The sequence below is a fragment of the Capra hircus genome, chromosome 13, assembly GCF_001704415.2.
Source record: "Capra hircus breed San Clemente chromosome 13, ASM170441v1, whole genome shotgun sequence".
Taxonomy (NCBI): domain Eukaryota; kingdom Metazoa; phylum Chordata; class Mammalia; order Artiodactyla; family Bovidae; genus Capra; species Capra hircus.
The window spans coordinates 26,106,129-26,126,849 of NC_030820.1; the positions used below are offsets into that span (position 1 = coordinate 26,106,129).

The 20,721-nt window shown below is 48.3% G+C and overlaps 1 protein-coding gene across 1 annotated transcript; it reads left to right on the forward strand.

The window, feature by feature from the left end:
* GJD4 (gap junction protein delta 4) lies at window positions 14,430–17,643 on the forward strand. Its single transcript, XM_018056880.1, has 2 exons — window positions 14,430–14,673; window positions 16,560–17,643. The coding sequence occupies exons 1-2, from the start codon at window positions 14,610–14,612 to the stop codon at window positions 17,498–17,500; spliced, it is 1,005 nt and encodes a 334-aa protein (XP_017912369.1). The 5' UTR covers window positions 14,430–14,609; the 3' UTR covers window positions 17,501–17,643.

Consider the following 20,721-nt stretch of genomic DNA (forward strand, 5'->3'; position numbering starts at 1 on the left):
GAAAATCCCGTGGACGGAGGAGCCTGGTGGGCTGCAGTCCATGGGGTCGCTAAGAGTCGGACACGACTGAGCAACTTCACTTTCATTTTTCATTTTCATCCATTGGAGAAGGAAATGGCAACCCACTCCAGTACTTTTGCCTGGAGAATCCCAGGGACGGCGGAGCCTGGTAGGCTGCCGTCTATGGGGTCGCACAGAGTTGGACACGACTGAAGAGACTTAGCAGCAGCAGCAGCAGTAGTGGCAGCTTTTAGCCACGGGGCGGCAGTGTGTCCACAGGCAGCTCCCAGGTTGTCCAGGAAAGAACTGCCTTAAACAGTATTTTTGACATTCTTGTTAAGATCTCATCTGGGTTCTGGTATTTCACAGGAGGACTTCTGGATAAATTTCACTTAAAGGAGGCATAATAAAAGTCACTAAAAGTGTAATATTTCGCACAACACATACATTTGGGGCTTTACTCCTTGCCCTCGGATTAAATGACCTGAGTGTGAACAGTGAGTATTGAGCACCAACTAACTGTGGGGCAGCCGATGTTCCCGGGGCCAGGCTGCAAAGTCAGACGTCATGGTTTCTGGCTTGGAGGAGAGACTGTGCTAAAGGAGGGAAGTGAACCCAGGGTGCCTCCTGGGGGGGGGGAGGGGTGGTCTGAAGCCGAGAATGCAGCCCAGGACCAGTGTTCACAGACAGACCTGTCCCTGAGGATGCTTCTCCCCCGCAGTAAGTGCTGAGAGGTAGGCCTGCTGATGGGGGAAGTCCTAAAACTTCAGGTGGGTGGATCCAGGTGGATCAGGTGGGTGGGCCCAGCGTGGGTCCTCACATGCCTTGCAGGCAATGAATGCAAGCTCCGGCACAACCCTGTGCATAAACAGAAATCCAGCGAGGTTTCTGGAACTCAGCCACGCGGCCATTCTTCTCATTCAGATGCTGCTCAGATGTCACGTGGTCCCAGAGGCCTCCTGTGATCAGCCTGTGGGAGGCTGCTGCTGTCCCAGCGAGGACCCTGCATGCCCCTCCGTGCCTCAGCTCCCTGGCCCGTCTTCCCATCCCCCTGCCCCTGGAGTGTGGCCGCAGGAGGCAGAGAGGTCAGAGAACCGGGACAGAGGGGCCTTGAGGGAAGAAGTCGTGGGGTCTGTGCACACGCCGAGAGGGAAGAAGTCCACTCAGGAATTCTGCCCCCTCTCCTTGTGCCCACCTCCCAACACCGCTTTCTCTCCCCGCTTCCGTCCTTCCTCCATACCTTCCCTTCTCCCCATTTCCTCCCCTCTGGGCATTGCTGAGGCCCGTCACTGGAAAGACATCACCCTCAGAAGAGATGCGGGTGCAAACATGGACGACTGAAGTCAACTAAGGAGATTTGAACAGCATTCTATGTAAAACAATTTTTAAAATCCTTTTTAAATTCTTTTTTTAAATATTTTTTTTGTTTTTAAATTTATTTTTAATTGTGGGATAATTACAATATTGTGTTAGTTTCTACCAGTTTTGTTTTAATCATTTATATTTTATTTGTGAAAGTCGCTCAGTTGTGTCTGACTCTTTGCAACCCCATGGACTGTAAAGCCCCTGGAATTCTCCAGGCCAGAATACTGGAGGGGGTAGCCTTTCCCTTCTCCAGCGGATCTTCCCAATGCAGGGACTGAACCCAGGTTTCCCGCATTGCAGGCGGATTCTTTACCAGCTGAGCCACAAGGGAAGCCCAATAATGCTGGAGTGGGTAGCCTATCCCTGCTCCAGGGGATCGTCCCGACCCATTTATTTTTGGCTAGGCTGGGTTTCGGTTGCTGTGCGGGCTTGTCTCTAGTCTCGGAGAGCAATGGCTACTCTTTACCTGCAGCACGTGGGCTTCTCACTGCGGTGACCTCTTGTTGCAGAGAGCGGGCTCCGGAGCACAGACTCAGGAGCTGTGGCCTGTGAGCTCAGTTGCTCCACAGCACATGGGATCTTCCCACTTCAGAGATTGGACCTGTGTCTCTGTACTGGCAGGCAGATTCTTCATCACCTCGCCACCAAGGAAGTCCTGAAGAGTATTTTAAACATAGCTTTTCCCTCAGAAACATAATGCTGCTCTCTCATATTCAGAGCTTCAACTCACAGAGCTTTCTCCTCCTTTACACCCTGGGCATTTCCCTGATGGAGCTGAGCAGACGTGGTCCCCAGTCTCCAGACGGGCTGGAGTCAGGAAGGCAGAGTGACTTGGCAGAGGGCACAGCCCCGGCTCGTCTCCAGCTGCCCCTAAAACCTCCTTGGGGCAGGTCCCTCCCGTCTCCAGGAGCGACGTCCTTGGTGGGGAGACAGCTGCGCTCTTCTAGCCGTTTAGAAAGGCTTAGCAATACCTACCAGCGTGAGTGACATACACAACTGTTATTTTTATAGTTGCTAAATGCAGATGCCACACAGATGGCATCCTGGCCTGCTCACAGCATCCTGTGGACTCCAGATGTAGCCGTTTCCAAACTTCGGCTCGGCCTCCAGGGACGCCCTTCCCACCAGGTCTCATCTCTAAGATTAGGGTTAGAGAATTCCCTTCAGAGAATCTAGACTCCAGGGATTTCTTTTATGGCCCCAGCTGTCTCCTCCCCTGAGGCCATGGCCCATCCTCTGGCCTGCAAGGGTGCAGCTAGACTGTGGTTTTCTTTTTCTGTACGTGCAAATTCTCACTTTTAAGTCTGAGGTACATTTTCTAGCTCAAAGTATGCCCAGGCTGCGACTCTCACTGGGTGTCTCGGTGTGGCTTGTTCTTCCTCACTGTTCACATCTCAGCTCAGAGGTCATCCCTCAGTGGCCTCTGCTGTCAACTCCCCTGGAGTGGCACCTGCCCTTCCCGCCACCACAGTTCACTGTTGGCCTCTGAGTTTTGCTCGTTTCTCTGCCAGCCGTCGGCTGAGAGTATCTGCTGCTTCTCTTGGGTTTCGAGCCGGCTTTTCCATCTTGTAACAGGAGGCGGAACTTGCTCCTGTCAGAAAGGACTGGCTGTCAGGGGGTGACTCTGAGCAAAGGGAATCTTACACAGGATGTTGGCTCAGGGATTTCAGCACCTAATGGAGCATCCTTGTTGACCAGGGAGAATGGGCCCTAAACCAGGTCTGATGGACTCTTGTTGCTGTGGCCACGTAACAGCCAGAAGCTGCTCATCCCAGTGCACTGTGAGCTCCCTGAAGCCATGGAGACTCTGTCTTGTTCGCCTCAGAAAGTAAAAAGAAAGTGTTAGTTGCTCAGTCCTGTCCAACTCTTTGAGACCCCATGGACTGTAGCCCACCAGGCTCCTCTGTCCATGGGATTCTCCAGGCAAGAATACTGGAGTGGGTTGCCATTCCCCTCTTCAGGGGATCTTCCCAACCCAGGGATTGAACCCAGGTCTCCTGCATTTGCAAGCAGGTTCTTTACCATCTGGGCCAGTAGGGAAGCCCCTTGTTTACCCCAGAACTGGCCCCTTCTCCTGTGCTGGGAGGGCCTGGGGAAGCCGAACGCTGAAGGATTGAAGGGACAAGATGGGAGGCAGGTTAGCATTGCCCTGGGTCCAGAGAGCGAGCAGAGCCACAGCCAGGGTCAGGGCCAGGTTCGCGCTGTGGGCTTCTGCTCAGTGTAAGGAAGACAGACCTTGAAGGGCAGTGGCCATGGGTGGAAACGCAGCCTGGCCATGGTGTTGACAGGGAAGAGCCCGGCTCCTTGCCTGATGAGCAGGGCCCTGTCCTCGGAGGGCCTGTGGGCCAGAGACGGACCTGCTTTCTGACCCAAGTCGAAGGTGCCACCAGCCTCTCTCTTCCCGCTGTTTATGTTAGGGTGGCAGACCCCAGGCCTCTGGTATCAGCTCCTAGTCACCATTCACAAAGCCCCTGGTCAGAAGGGTCCCCTCTCCTTGCCCAGACCTCGTTGGCAGCCTCTGGAGGCCACATGCATGGACTGAGTCACTGAGAAAGGGCATTGGAGGGAGGTATGTCGCTATGCCCCTGCCTGCTTATGCCACCTGCTGGTCATTGTAAATGACCTGTTCTCCCTGCTCTCTGGGCTCTCCCAGGAGTGTTAGAGGGGCCCCCAGCATGATGCCTTGCAGCACAGGGGAGTGTTCTCCATATCCTCCATGTCCGTGCTGGGCCTGGATACAGGTAGAGGAGTGGAGTTAGCACAGGACTCGAGCACAGAGTGGGGTTCGAATGCCTGGGCTGAGGCCCACCTGGGAGGCTGGTATAGATTCTGTCCCGTCACTCGCAGGCAGCGATAGGTCTTGACAAAGCTGGGGGTTTGGTGGCAGTACTTTGTCCCCCTTCTCCCCTACCCCCTGGTTTCTAGGGGAAGGCCTTCTTGCCCCGTTGGAGCATGTGTCCATCTCTGAGGTGAGTCTGGGCAGGCAGGACACACAGAAACAATGATGGAGATGGCAGGGGACCTGCCACCCTCTTGGCCGCAGAGAGAAACCTGCATGGCAAGGCCGAAAAAAACCAAGATGGAAACGGGTTGAGAAGTTGAGGAAATCTCTCCAGAGAGCAGGCCACTCACAGGAGGCCTTTACTGGAATTTTCTAAATCTGGGCACTCTCACAATCAAGAATAAGCATCTCTTTCTACCCTCCCTCTGCCCCGTCCCTGGTCCTTCTCCCATGAGCCTCTCGGTGAACAGCAGCCCCATGGACCCTGTCAGCCACCTGGGCCCGGGGAGCCCCCTCTCTTCGGTTCTCCCCCACCCAATATACATGCACACTCTCAACTGACACTTAGCAGTGGAAAAACACTCTGTGGATAGCGAAATTCCATGTTTGTATAAAGTCCTGTGAGTGAGGTTCTAAAGCTAGGGGAAGTGCTTTATGGAGAAGAGTGTTACAGACAGAAAATACAGCAGCTAACCCAACCCAACGGGACGTGGCTCTTCTATGAAGCCAGGCCGATGACACTGCTGCAGGCTGAGCTGGTGACCGGGTACAGGGGTGGCAAGACCAGAGCCAAGTCTAGGGTGTGGAGAATCCTCCATGTGTTTCAAGCCGAGAGAACTGGTGGGCTCTGTGTCAGAGAAGGAGTGAGAGATGTTAGGAGTTGGCCCCAAAGCAGCTTGCCGTTAAGCGGGAGTTATTTATGCTTTCATTGTGCAGAGTCCTTCAAAAATAGCCTGATCTAAGCCCTTCGGCACCACGGGAACACACAGGCATCTCCCCTTAAGCTGGGCGTGTTGGGTGATGGTAGCAAAGGCATGTGTCCCCTAGAACAGGCTGAATCCGGCTAGGGAGGGAACGGGGGCCTGCAGTTGGGCTCAGCCGCCATGTCACAGACCCCCACCTCTTGCCCCATCACACTCATCCCCAGATACAAAGTCACTGCCGTGAGGGCGGATCCAAAGTGCTCCCTGCTCCTCCAGTTCTGCTTCTTCTCTGAGTCTCCAGAGTGAGGCTTCTTGTGACTTCTGTAAGTAGCATTGGAATTGGACACGTTGCCCTGTTAAGGGCCTCTGAGCTTTCAGAGGGCTGTACCGAAACCACCCCCTCTAAATTCTGAATGAGTCACCTGTGTGCTCTGTGGTTAGATGGAGAGATCGAAGTCCTAGAAGATTCAGAGCTCTGACCCTAGTTCTTATATGATCTTGAGCAAGTTCCTTGGCTTTCTGTGTTATTTGCAAAGGCTTCTATAACAAAATGCCCCAGACTGGATGGCTCCTACAACAGAAATTTCTTTTTCTCCCAGTTCAGGGTGTAGGTGGGGTTGATTTCTTCTGGGGGTTTGCTGACGATTGCCTTTTCATTGTGTCCTCATGTGGTCCTTCCTCTGGGTTTGAACATCCCTGGTGTCTCCCTTGTTGGCCTAAACAAATAGTCAGCCAGATATTTCCCCAGCAAAGATGAGTATATTTGGGATCAGCAGAGAATTGCGATTTGAGGTCTACAACCATGGGGAGCCCTGTAAAAGACCCTGCACAAGAAAGGAAGGAGGATGCTTTCGTAGGGAAGAAAAGGAAGCTGAGGTACGGGTAGGTGTGGGGCTATGGTAGACAAAAAGTCCATGGCTTGTCATTGACTGAGTCCTTGTCTGAAAAAGAGCCGGGTCTTCCTTTCTTCTCTTGGGATCTGCATTGTCATTGGGTGTGAGAGCTCCCCTGGCTGGTCTCCTGACTCCATTCAATCAATTGAGGCTTCTGGTATTAATTATTTATACCCTGTGTGTCCTAATCTTCTTTTTCATAAGGACACCAGTCGGATAGTATTAGGTCCTACCTGGATGTCCTCATTTTAACTTAATTGCTTCTTCAAAGGCTCTATCTCCTGGGAATTCACTGGTGACAGTCCAGTGGTTAAGACTTCATCCTCCAACACAGCAGTGTGGGTTTCATTCCTGGTCATGGAACTAAGATACCACACGCCTCGAGGCCCAAAAATCAAAACATAAAACAGAAGCAATAATGTAACAAATTCAATAAAGACTTTAAAAATAGTCCACATTAAAAAAAATCTTTTTTTAAAAAAGGGGACTTATCTCCAAATTCAGCCACATTATGAGGTCCTGGGGCTTAGGGCTTCAACATGTGGATTACTGGTTCATGGGGGAGGAGTGGCAAACACAGATCAGCCCATAACACGTTTTCTTTTTAAACTTCATTGCTTTTGATTGCTAATATCTGAAGGATTTGAGCCAGTGACTTCTGAGGAGATTTAAAGTTCTTGTTCTTTTCCTTATCTGTTCTTCTTTTGTGATTTTTTTCTCTCCCCTCTCTCTCTTCTGTTCCTCTTCATTCTCTTATTTTCATTTCTCTTTCTTTCCTAAGGGTATACAGGTCACTCCCTAGGTGATGATACCCAGGTTTACTTATCATTTTTATGACCCTGGTTAGAATGCATCAGATCAAGTTGCTCGCAGAAACCTGACAGCAAGTACACATAGCCACATGGCAAGAATAGATTAAAAGTTAATGGGAGGAAAAAGCCTTGCTATTTCTCTATGTCCTCAGGGTAAAGGAAAGTCAGGGTCAAGGTTGACACAGACCATTAAGCAGGGTTTCCGTCCATAGTAATGACAGAATAAATGATACTGAACTAGACCCCCTCACTGTAAATAACTTAAAAAACTGGATGCAATTGATGAAGCAAAAGCTTCCAGATGTTAAAAATAGGCAGCAAAGGGCTATGGGCCCTGACATAAGGGAAACAAGAATGAAGTCACTTCACGATTTTTCTAGCTTTTTATCTGGAGGCAGTTTTTGGACTACTCCCAGGGGAAAACCAAGCAGAGCATGGAGGGTTCACTGAGTTAAGAAGACAGATTAGAGGAAGATATATAGAACCCCAGGAATGTGCATAGAAGTTCCCTGCATCTTAGGTTGAATACTGAGCTGTACATGTAAAGAGAAAAACTCCAAACAGTCAGGAAATGAGCAACTTCAAGGAAAATTTTTGAAATAAATAATTTTTAGGCCTCACAAGGGTATAAAGCGGCTTCCCTGGTGGCTCAGTGGTCAAGAATTTGCCTACCAAAGCCTGAGACCTGGGTTTGATCCCCGGGTCAGGAAGATCCCCTGGAGAAGGAAACAGCAAGCCACTCTAGTATTCTTGCTTGGGAAATCTTATGGACAGAGGAGCCTTTTGGGCTACAGTGCATGGGGGAGCAAAAGAGTCAGACATGACTTAACAACTGAACAATAGCAAAAAAAGCATAGGAAGACATTTAAATTCTAGTCAGCCAGAATGAGGATCTCTTGTTAAACACCTGGGAAATTCAGTGACGACTCAAGAAATGTAATACCTTAGTAGTCAGGCCAAACTGAATCCACTCTAATAAAGCTTAAAATGAGTCTCAGAAAGATCAAGCTGATACTCAAACAGCTCAACTGTCTGTTAAATCAAAATTCAACACTTTTTGAAGGAAGCTAAAATCCAAACATTCAACAATGTAGCATACACAATGTCCAGCATTCAATAAAAATAACTAGACATATGAAAGCAGGAAAATGTGGCTCAAAGAGAAAAAAAGAAAAAACAACAGTTAATAGCAATAGGTTCAAACATAGTAGATTCAGATGATGGAATTAGCAGACAAGGACTTCAAGACCAGTTATTCTAATATACTCAAGAATTTAAGAGTAAACAAATAAAATATGTATAATGGCTATGTTAACATCAGGAAAATACGCTTCAGGATAAGGAATATTACTAGAGATGAATTGGGACATTTCATAGTGATAAAAGGGTCAATTTATCAAGAAGACATAAAAATCTTCACACGTATGCCTCTGATAACAAAACTTCAAATTACCGGAAACCAGCTGACCCGGAAAAAACAACACCTATAGCAACTGTTTCAAATTTAAAAGGAAAATACTGCACAGCTACTTGCAAGGTCATCTTTATCACCATAGGTTGATTAAGGGAACTACCCTGGGGTGTTGCTGGAGTGACAGAAAAACAACTTAACAAATTTGGCTTTGACCTCAAAGAGCTCACAATGAGGCTGAAATACAGAACACACATACACAGATTAAAAGATTAAAAGGTATGTCTTAAGTATTTTCCTTAAACTTCTGTCTTTCAATTTTTGAATCAAATAAATCATTAAGCTCCTGTTGGCTATTTTCCGTCTTGAAGGATTAGTACTTGGCCTTACCAACAGCCTTGTAACGGCTTAGTCATCCACAATACGCCCTAGTAGCTATATGACCCACCCCGATAAGTTCAGTTAGCACCCACAGAACTGGAGGACGATCGTTGTTAACATCCCATGAGACCAGAGGCCAACACTGGGGGTCCCAACAAGGCTTGTGATGACTTACTGTAGGTCCCTTGCTTTCAAATATTCTTGAAGCAAGCTGTGACTAGTTATGGAAAAAGATTCATTCTAGGGTGATTCACACTCATTATGGTTAATTACACCAGTGATTAGTTACACCAGTGGCCCCACTTATGATGAGGCCAGGGCCACACCTTGGGAAAAAAATCACTCTTAAAGATCCACTTTGTAGACACAACTTGGTATTTTTAAATTCAGTCTATTTCCCAAGGAAACCGCCTTCAGGTCATTCTGGGATTAGCATGGATTACCTCTGACAGAGCCTTTCCAGAAATCCCAATTCAGCTAACAGGAGAGGCTGGCTCTTTGTTACCTTTAATAAGTGATTGAATTTCTTCTTCTTTTTTTAAATTTTACTTTATTTTACTTTACAATACTGTAGTGGTTTTGCCATACATCAACATGAATCTGCCACGGGTATACACGTGTTTGGCACTTCTTTCCACAAAAGATGAAAGTAGCTCATCAACAAACCTGTGCACTTAGCTAGTTCCAGGAAGGAAAAGCAGAGACCTGGAGAGAAGTCTTCCAGGCTCGGCTGGGAGTGAGAGCTTCTCTCGGGAGCTTCCTCAGTTTCCCCAGTGGCTCCCCAGCTCTTATGTCACATGGAAAGACCAGGGACATTGACATCAAATAATGTGGGATGGAATCCCAGCCTTGCACCTACACCTTGTGGGCTTAGGTGATCATGGGACATCACAGAAGCCTATGTTCTTCATCTATAATGTGCCTCACTCACGTGTGTGCACTCACACACACACGCACACACTCCAGATATTCGTTCTCTCCTTTCATGCCCTCTTCGTGCCTCTGTTACAGTCCTTCACTCATTACTGTTACCTGACTGTGTCTTAGATCTCCTGGGGTCTGGAAAGTTGGTCACTGTTCTCATGGGTAGAAATGTCCTTGACGGGAAGGGCTGTGTTTTACTCCCCTACATCCCTAGACCCGGTCCAGCATCTGGCATAGAGTTGATGTCAATATACTATTGTTGGATGAAACTCTCTCTCTCTTTTTCAGAAGGACTCAACAAGCTCTCCAGTACCTTCTTTATGAAACAAACAAAAGGACTCCTCTGACTTCCTCTCATGGCCTCTCTCAAAATCTGTTCTCTCCTAGTCTGAGGTTGTCTTACTTTTAGTGGGTGAAGAGCAAAGGGCTTTGGTGTCCGTCCCTGTGTTTGAATTCCCAGTCCTTTCGTCACCAGCTGGGTGACCCTGCGACATATCCAAAAAGAAACTGCGTGTCCTGAAAGGGGCGGGCCTGGCTCCTGTCCCTGCGCTGTGCCTGCTCTTACCTGGATCGCACACTTAGGTATAAAGCAGTCCTTTTCCATCAATCCCCCTCTGCTGCGTCACCCGTCACTCTGTCTACCCTCTGCCCCTTTCCTCACACTGACTTCCTCTGCCTGCGGTCCATCTTTGCCTCCATCGGCGAGCACAGCGTGCTCACTGTTTCCCTGGAGGTCCAGGTGGTACCGACCACACTGCAACTGATTAAATGAATGTTTCCTCCTTCCTTAGTGTCTTCCTTAGGGGAGAACTTGACCTGAAAACACTGTCTGAGAAGACCGCTTCTCTCACATCACTGGTGGGTGGGGAGGACCTTGGTTCAGAGAGGAATTCCCTGGCTGCTCCACCAGACACCGCTGTCGGGGGGCTTCCGAATATATCCTTCATTCAACAGACAGGCTCATCACTTGTCCCAAATTAAAGCGCTTTGAATGCTTGGAGGGTTAGCGTTTAACAGTTGTGAGTTTTAAAATAGATCGAATTCCTTCACTCCCCCTTCTAGTATTTCATGGTCTGGAGGAGGCAGAAACACACACAGAAGGAAAAGGGGACTGATTTGTGCTCCTGACAAGACTCAGTCATCTAACCCTGGACTCATAGTCGCAGCCACCCAGTGTCTGCCTGCTTCCTTTCCCATCCATCCCCCTTCTGTCTCCCTTCCTTCCTTCCTACCTTCTTTGCTCCCTCCCTTCTTTTCCTCCCTTCCTTCTCCCCACCAGTATTACTTAAAACATAAGAAGAAAATATAAGCGCTAACAAATTTGAATTGCTTGGTAACATGGGAGCAAACTTACAACACTCTGTTGGCTTCTCTTCCCTAACCAAAGTCCTCACCTTCGTAGGGAAGCCTGACTTCTCTGGACTTACCCTATGCTGAAGGTGACTGGTAGGAATTCAGGTATTACCTCTTCCTGAGGCACTTTCATCATCATCGCTTTTAAAAGCTGAAAGACCTTGAGCATTTGACATGTAATAGTAGACAAGGGGTACAGGTGTTTGAGGCAGGAGGTCCTACCCAGGGCCTGAAGATGCCTCTTAGTTACCCAGAGAGAGAAATAATGGCAACAAACATCTCTCTCTCTCTCTTTCATCTACCTTTATTGGAGAACAACAAATATCAAATAAAGCTGAATCAAAAATTTGTAACTCACAATGTTTTCAAAGACAAAACACTGGTTCCAAATCCAGAGGATGACCCGTGATCTGTGAGAGATTTAGGGCAGTGCAGTCAGACTGTGCCTTGCGAGATGGTGACCCAGAGACAGGGCCGGTCAGCACACATCCTAGAACAAATCTGCTTCACACAAAGGGGCTTCCAGCAATGTCAAGGGAACGTCAGGGGCATAAGATTCTGTTTTCACAGAGAAACAATGCAATCCATGGTGTCTCTGGGTGATTAAGATTTGGACAAATTTCAGGAGCAAAAGTTGGGTCAAAATAGTAGGTGCTGAATGTTCAATCCCAAGGAAAATTAAGTCAGGAAGAGCTCAGAGTACAAGAAGCAACCTCTGGTGTGTGGTGACTGCCCTAGTCAATGAGCAAAGAGAAAGAACCATTCCAGCTCACTGACCATCACGCCTAAAATGGGCCAGTCCTTTACGCAGAAAATAGGTGAGTAAAGAGAAGCAAAAGAGACCAGAAAAAGTGAAACTCAAGCTTCCATTATTGACTGTTTCCAGTGTCAGTTTACATGGATTAGCTCATTTAATTTGATCAATAACATGAGAGGTTGGTGTTATCATTATCCTTGTTTTTACAGCAGAGGAAATAAGACCCAGAGTCAGTAGTGACAGGACTAAGGCTCAAACCCACATCTTTTCTCGTGTTCTCTCCTCTCCTGATTCTTAAGCAGGACTGACTCCCAAGTCCAAAAGCATAGGGTAAAGGAAGCTCACTGGCCCGTGAGGGAAGCTGGCATCTGACTGTGTCTGTGGGGCCAGGGTGGCAGTCAGGGAGCAGGTGGGGTGGCGGGGGAAACCAACACTGATGGAGTCCAGGGTCCCAGCCATGACATGGACACGGTGGGCCATGTGAGCACTCACAAGCGCACCTTCCTCAACCTTGGTGAAGGAGAGGGAAGACTCTGGAAACCAACCAGAGAGGGCAAGTTGCCCCAAATGGAACCAGCAGCTGTACCAGGTTCAGGGGTTGCAGAGTCTTGGGAGCTGCCCGGGTGGTTATTCTGGGGGTGGGATGTGAGTGCTGGGCAGGCCAGTTGGGCTTGGTGGGCCCTGCTAGACCTGGTCCCAAAGGTGATGGGCCACTGAAGAGTGTGAAGCAGTTAAAACAAAACAAAACAAAGCCTTAAGTGTTTCAAGCAAGTTGAGCCCTGGGATTTTGCTGGAGCATGGCAGATCTTGGTGTCACTCACCCAGAGAGAAAACCAGGGGAAGCGTTCAGGACATGTAGGGAAAAGCCAAGGCTGGGAACCAGGAGGAGTAGACCCTCAGATGCCCAAGTCACTACCGTGTGCCATTCTTTATATTTTTAAGCCATTTTCATGCCGATGATCTTACTTTGCATGTCACAGCCACTCTGTGTAGGTAAAAGGCATCATCTCACTGATGAGAAAAGCGAGGCAGGAAAAGCTCTAGTGATTGGCTCAAGGTCACAACATTCTGAATCCCCATTCAGAACAGGCTCTTTAGACCCTGCAGCAAAATTCAGTCACTGCTTTCCTGAGCAATGACTTATGGGTGACTTGTGAGTGCCTTTTAAAATTCAGTCATTGCTGTCCTGGTCTTTCTGCTTTTAAATCAACATCCTGTGTGGCCTATTAGGGAGCAAATATATTTTCCTTTATTTTATACTCAAACCCTTGAAATGACTATTTAAATATTTTAACTACAATTTCTCTCAATTTCATTGTCCGTGTCAAAGCATTTGACTAAAATGTAGCACAACTATGGTTCCTTTCAAGGGGGTCAAAATGTTTTCTGTGGATGGAAGCGTTCCCTATGAATGAAGATGAAAGAAGCTTTGTTGTACTCTTCCTTGGGGAATCTTTCTAGGGTTATTACCAAAGTCAAGAATAGATCAGAAATGGAGAAAAGGTAGGAATATCAAGAAGAGCTTTCATGGAAAATTGAAATCATTCCTTTTAAAGTTGACAAATCCCACCCTGATGATAGACCCCCCAGCCTCACAGGACAGCTCTTCCCAGGTAGAAAAGTGGTGTTCGTGAAATGATTTTGAGGCAACTGTGATTGATGTCAGCAGGTCCAGATGGTGATATTTTATGAAAAATCGAATGGACATTTGTTAAGCTGATTCAATAGCTGCAGCCCTGGGCTCAATGGGGCCAGGAGATACAAGTGGAGTGCATCATCTGTGAGGGTGTTTGGGGCCAGTTAGGGACGGAAATGCTAGTGATTTGAGTTTTGCACACAAGGTTTCCCAGCCTCTGGGCCACAGACCGGTACCTCCTGTCAGATCAGCAGCAGCATTAGATTAGAAATAAAGTGCACAGTACATGTCATGTACTTCGATCATCTGGAAACCATCCCTCCACCAGGTCCATGGAAAAATTGTCTTTTGCGAAACTGGTCCCTGGTGCCAAAAAGGTTGGGGACTGTACATGCTCGGTGCTCACAACAAACACCACTTCCTGTCTGTCTCCCACAAACCCCGCTGTAAACACAGGACTATTGGGAAGAGGTGGTGATTCCCAGTGACCAGGTGGCTGCCCCAGTTTTGCATCTTGGTTCTTTGTCTCCACATGAAGGGCTCTCATCGCTAACCCAGAGAGGAAATAGCTCCGCAATGACCTAGTCCCAGGGCAGATTCCTGCTGTCATCCAAGATATAGGAATTCAGAGTTAGGACAATGATTCTCTGGGGCTCAAGTTATGATGGGTTAATGGTAATGAATCCACCTGCCAATGATGGATACTCAGTAGATGCTGGTTCAATCCCTGGGTCAGGAAGATCCCCTGGAGAAGGAAATGACAACCCACTCCAGTATTCTTATCTGGGAAATCTCACGGACAGAGGAACCTGATGGAGTTGCATAGGGTTGCAAAGAGTCAGACACAACTGAACATGCAGGCACCGTTCAGCGCTTCATAGAAGAGATGAAATGTGGACATTTTAGTGCTTCTTTAACCAGTGAAGATGTTATAGAAATGTTTTCAAGGAGGAAACGCCTTTTTCATAGAGACTTGGCTGGTTGACTGAACTTTTCTTTCTTGGGTTAAACATAGCCACTTCTCTTACATCCTGAGGCATCGGCTCTCCTGGTGGAGACATGTGAGCACGGCCAGGGGCCTGGAATGTCCCAAGAGGGTAAGAATAGCCAGATGAGCGACGGCTGCTACTGGCCTCTGGTCACTGCAGTTGTCAGGAAGGCTTTGCCTCAAACAGCTCGGGGCCGCCTCCACTGGAGACAGAAGAACAACCTTGTGCTCCTGGGCTTGAATTGTCCCTTTAGTATCTCCAGCTCTCACCTGGGAGTATTTTGTAGCAAAGATACACATATTCTTGCAAAGATTTCCCACCTCCTTGGAGAACACAAGCTCCGGACGGCTTCAGTCACCTTGAGTCTGTGACCCCCTGGAAGCATGGACCAGTCGGATCTGCTGGGGTTCCTTGTTATCACCCTAAATTGCAACGTGACCATGGTGGGTGAGTAGTACAAACCCCTGCAGAACACAGATTCTGCCTTGGATCACTTTTCCTGGTCCTTCTCCACGAGGAAGGCTTGCCTATCCCTGGAGGACAGGGAGCCATGGCTCAAGTTGTCCTCTAATTCTCCATCATTTCATGAGGCTCCCCATCATTTAAGCATGTCTTGGGGGTGAGCAATATTTCTCTCAAGAGGCCTCTTCTTGCTAACATTTGGGGGCTGAGTAAGTGGCAGGGGTATTTTTATGTAACTCTTCTCTGGCTACTAGGAAAAGTAACAATACAAAGTTAAGAAATTCATGCCTTGAGTCAGCTCGCTTGTTCATTTTTTTAGGGATTATCCTTGAAGCTCCATTTGTAAAGATTAGTAAATTCTCTTGTGTACTTTAAACCAAATCCCAATTTTAGTTTTAGCCTTTTTCCCCTAACAATGAAAGTAATAAAGTTTTGATTTATTTGAGTTTGATGTAGCCAAGTTAAATTTTTGGAGAGGTGTGGCTACCCTGATAAAGGGGATTGAGAAAAGGATTAAAATATATCCATGAAGTGGCTGATATTTTTCTTGTTCATTACTTTTTAAACTAAGCCAACTTAGTTTTAAAAGTTTGAGTTAATGACTTTATCACGTAATTATCATGCAATTCTCTTGAGTTGAAGTGACTTCATTGATAAAATAATTTAATTCTTCTGATGTCAGGTGATGATTTCTGCATCTCATCGCAAAACAAAATATTTACAAATTATTTTGACTCGTCCTTCAATATATTCCAAAATTGTTGATTCATGACATGAAAATAGGACTTGGAAGTGATTTTGATTTTAGGTTAGCCTCACACATTCACGATAAGTTGAAGAAAGACAAAACCTCAATTCATAATAGTTGGAGTAGGGGGAAAGGAGTTCTGAATAATTGAAGAGTCTAAAAAACTGAATGTTCTTCAAGAAATCTGATTTCAAGGGCCATAAAGCAACATTAAACATAAGGATCATGTGGACAATTACCATAGAGAAAGCTCACTGAAAATAGTAGCTTTTATTTGCTATACACAATTACAGGAAAGCACTAACATCTTTGAAAAAGTTCACTCTTTAAGAGGAAGACTTTATTTACATCAGCCCAACTTTCTAGAATTTTCAGCCCAGAGTCTGAACTAGCTGAGCCAGATTAAACATTTTAGTTATCTATGCTTCTTTAAATCTGTCAATTTCAAAGCATTTTACAAACAAGTATAGACATAGCTCATTTTATTGTGCTCCCCAATATTACTTAAAAAAAGAAACAATTGAATGTGGCAACCCTTCCTTAAGCAAGTCTTTGGAGCCATTTTTCTGACGGCATTTGCTCACTTCCTGTCTCTGTGCCCCATTTTGGCAATTCTCGAAATATTTCCAAGTTGTTCATTGTTACTAAATTTATTCTGATGAACCGTGTGATCAGTGATCTTCAGTGTTAATACCGTCACTGGCTGAAGGCTCAAAGGATGGTCAACAGTTTTTAACAATGAAGTATTTTTTAGTTAAGATGTGTACATTGTCCTTATAAAGCCACTGCACACTTAACAGACCAAGGTAGAGTGAAAACATAGCTTTTATATGCACTGGGAAATCAAAAAATCCTTATGACTCGCTTTATTGGGGCGGTCTGGATGAAAAGCGGCAGTGTCTCCAGGGTGAGCTTAGTTGAGCCCAGGGTCCACACGTTGTAAGTGCTGGTTAGATATTCACCCAGTGAGGCAACTGGCTGATAGTCTTGTTGTGACTTCAACATGCTTATCCACTTAGTTCTCCAGTCTCTTCTCCATTCCCCTCAGTAAAGACTTAGAACTACTAGGAGGAGATGTTATTTGTATGGCTGTAATGGTGCCCTTCCTGCTGCTTCTTCCCAGGGAAGATCTGGCTTATCTTCATGGTGCTGCTGAGGATGGTGGTGCTCATCCTAGCCGGGTCACCCGTCTACCAGGACGAGCAGGAGAGGTTCGTCTGCAATACTCTGCAGCCGGGATGCGCCAACGTCTGCTATGACATCTTCGCCCCCGTGTCCCACCTGCGATTCTGGCTGATCCAGAGCGTGTCTGTCCTCCTTCCGTCCGCGGTCTTCGGCGTTTACGTGCTGCACAAAGGAGCTGAGCTGGCCGCACGCAGATCCCGTGGGCCGGAGGATGCCTCGGAGGACCACGACGCCCCAGGGCTGACCCCCAGGGCCAGGCGCTGCCTGACGGTGCCAGACTTCTCCTCGGGCTACGTGGTCCACCTCTGCCTCCGGACCTTGACCGAGGCAGCTTTCGGTGCCCTGCATTACCTCCTCTTCGGATTCTTGGTCCCCAAGAGGTTCTCTTGCACGCACCCTCCTTGCACCAGCGTGGTGGACTGTTACGTCTCCCGACCCACGGAGAAGTCCATCCTGATGCTTTTCGTCTGGGCGATGTGCGCGCTGTCCTTTCTGCTTACTGTCGCCGACCTGGTCTGCAGCGTGTGCTGGAAGACACGAGGGCGACCCGGTGGGGCCCGGAGGAGACCGTTTCCAGGGGCAAAGGTTGCGGCGCCTGAGGGACGCGGGGCGCGGGAGGGGCTGGGGGTGCACGAGGGACGCGGTGAGGGCGCTCGCACGGGACTGGGGACCCGAGGGCCGGGCGCGCACAGCCCCGCTGCGGAGCCCGCCGCGCCCGGGAGCCTGGAGCTGCTGGGGGAGGACGAGAGCGACGCGTTGTCCTCAGCCAGCGACCAGCCGCGCTTGGCCCGGCCCGGAGCGGCGGCCCCGGGGTGGGAAGAGCGCCCCTGCGCGCCGCGTGCCCCGCTTTCCGGCCCCGGCAAGTCCGAGTGGGTGTGAGTCCCGGCATCCCACCCCAGGAACCCGAACGCGGCGACCATCCGCACCGCAGAAAGGCAAGCCGGCGGGACAGACGGACTTCGCAGGAGGCTCTGATGCAGGTCACCAAAGATTTAATTTAGATAAAGCCTTTCGGGGGAGGGGCGACCGTCCTAGGTGTTCAAATAAGGATGGGTTAACCCAAGAGCATCAGGCCTCTGAATTTGCTGCTCTCTGCTTCTATTGTCTTATTTTATCCTGTAGGTTGAAAAGCACATCCTCTTGCATTTACAGAGCTTTGATTAATATGTTAATGTTTTCGAAGGAGTTTTTTTTGGGGGGGGGAGTGGGGGGGGTTGGTTTGTTTTTCTACTTAGCTGAAAACGGCATCTGTTAGGAACTTCATGCATAGAGGGATATATTCGTTTAACTTCTCCAGAGTCCTTTAATAAAATTAATACTGATTGCATTGAGATCCCGCACTTCTTACTTCACTGTGTCATAGGAGAAGCCACAAATGCAGGAGATCTGGCTAAAAACCACTGGGGTCTTTTGTGGGGGCATCTTGAGTGGTTATTGCATGTGGGTGTGAGGTGCACAAGCTGAGGAGTGGCCACTGGCTTGCTTAGTGTTGCTGGGCATGCCGGCTGGGTGGCTGTCCTCACTGAGCAGAGGGGAGCACTTTGGCTGCTGATGGCAAAACTAGAGTTGTCACAGGGCTTCCAGTCCTGGCTGACTCTCCCCTGGCCCTGGGGACAGTCCTACCGTTAGGGCTGCCCTAAGGGTCTTCATTCATGTCCCAAATGAGAAAGGCTGGGGGTGTTCCAGCCTTGTACTGTGGGCTGATGACCTGGGGAGGGGCTACCCTACACACACAGCAGTGTCGTCTTCCAGGGGAGCTCCCTGCCATTGACTCTGCTCTCCTCCCTTTGCCCTGATTTTGGTCCAGGTGCTGCCAAGTTGGAGCGGAGTCTGTTAGAGCCTCCATGCTCCCTTCAGCTGCCATGTGGAGGACACAGTGCAGCAGAAGTTGGGGTAAGGCTGTTCCTCTTCACCAGGAGGAAGGAAGAGCCACTAGGCTGTCTTCCCAGAGTGGATGAAGTGCCTCAGGTCCACGAATGCCCAACACTGCAGAACCCAGCAGATAGTGAAACAAGGGAACCAGGGCACCCAGGGAAACAGCAGTCACTTTTTAAAACTGTTCTAAAGATAACCTTGACAGTGAAATATCTGTTGGAATGGGGAGTGACCTCCTTGATCTGTCTACAGAGTATCAAAGCCAGTGATTAAAACTTAAAAAAAAATCATACAAAATAGGTCTTAGCATAAAGCTCATTGAATGAATGAACCTGTTTTAACTTTGCAGTAAATCTCTCTCCTACTCTCTGACTCTCTGGTGTCCTCTCTTGATTGCTCATCAACCTATTCAAAACCATGAACCATGACTCAGACCCCTTTGTTTGAAACTTAGATCAATGTCACACATAGCAAGTGCTCGATAAATGTGATTTTTGAGCCTGATATCCCTGAAGTATTCGGGGAAAGATCTGTTTCTTGTCCCTTGCAGTATGCAGTTCTGGCGTACTTTTGAGTTTGGGCACAGTCTTACAGACATAAGAATTCTCTAGGGGCTTCATTGCTATTTTAAAAATAAGTTCCTCAGGATCGCTCCAAGCCCCAATGTGAGCCTTGATAATGTTGAGTGAAGAAAGGAAATCAAATTAACAAATATTGGTGGGGTGCTTGGCTGAGTGAGTGATAGCCGCTCAGTTGTGTCTGACTCTTTGTGACCCCATAGACTGTAGCCTGCCAAGCTTCTTTGTCCATGGGATTCTCCACGCAAGAATACTGAAGTGGGTTGCTATCTGGGTAACTCCTGGGAAAGGGAACTAGTGAGGGCTGAGCAGGGACTCCCTCCTAGCCATGGCCCCAGAGAGAACTGGGTGGGCCCTGTTCTCCTATGAGTTCTCTGAGTGCATGCTCAGGTTTGGCTTTATAAATGGCACTGGTATTTGGGTTTATTGGTAAGGGCTGCTTGGGCCTCTCAGTTGATGTCCCAAATCCCACTATTAGAGGAAGAGCCTGGAGATTTATTCTATGGAAAACTTTAAATGGCATTCAGAGTAATGGAGACCAAGAGAGGCAGAGAGATACAGTGTTGTGGGTAGGACCCCATGTCCATCATTTCTTGGCCAGGTCACTCCCTTCCTCTGGGCCTCAGTTTCTTTCTGTGAGGAAAGAGGGCCTGCAATGACAGGTGCAGCTGTCAGCCCTTTTAACATCAATAGGGGCTAGTTTACCAGGCCCACAGTTTATCAGGCCTGGTCTACCTGCCTGAGCACAGGTTTCCATAAATGAAAATGGTCGGAACAGGAGAGACTTGCCTGTGCCAGGGAGAGCTGCCCCGGAGGGGAGATGGGCACTTCACGAAAGTGGGGAGGGGGCTCTGAGGATGACTCACTGACTCCCCACTCGGCTGAGTGATGGCAGAGGCTGCACGGACAGACGTGGGGTCATCTGCCGTGACCCGCACTGTGAGAGCAAGATTGCAGAAGGGGCTCGGTGTGTTCTGGAGCTTGCTTGGTTGCGTCCGCTTCATGGTAACTGCCTCATCAGAACAACGCAGAGGGCGTGAGCTTCCCCTTCTCTTTCACACAGGCTGCTGTACATCGCCCCTGGTTTGTGACAAGTTCTGAAGCCTTCAAAGATCTTTTCTAGTTATCCCTTAGAAAGAGGGGGGAAAAGTTTTTCAGATTCTGTCCAAGAAAAGGTTAAAAAAAAGTAGAAAATCGTGTGGCTATCATCCTCCTTGCCAAGATTTCAGTCCACCTCTCTGTATCTTGGGGCTTCTTTGGTTCCTCAGTGGTAAAGAAACTGCCTGCCAATGCGGGAGATATGGGTTTGATCCCTGGGCCAGGAAGATCCCCTGGAGGAGGAAATGGCAGCTCCTAGGAAATCCCATGGACAGAGGAGTCTGGCGGGCTACACTTCATGGGGTTTCCATAGATCTGGACACACCTCGGCGGCTAAACAGCAACAGCAAAGCTGCATCTTGGGCACGCTGGGTGAATACAAGACGGTTCAGGGGCTTGGGTTCCTCCCACGGAGCATTACAGAGTCACCTGCTGCCCAAGGCAGAGGCAGCAGGAATTAGGTAATTGTACCTGCTCTAGCAGGTCACCCCAATTTGAGATTCTTAGCACAGCAGTTTCATAAAGAGCTGCATTTTCTGACGGATGGAC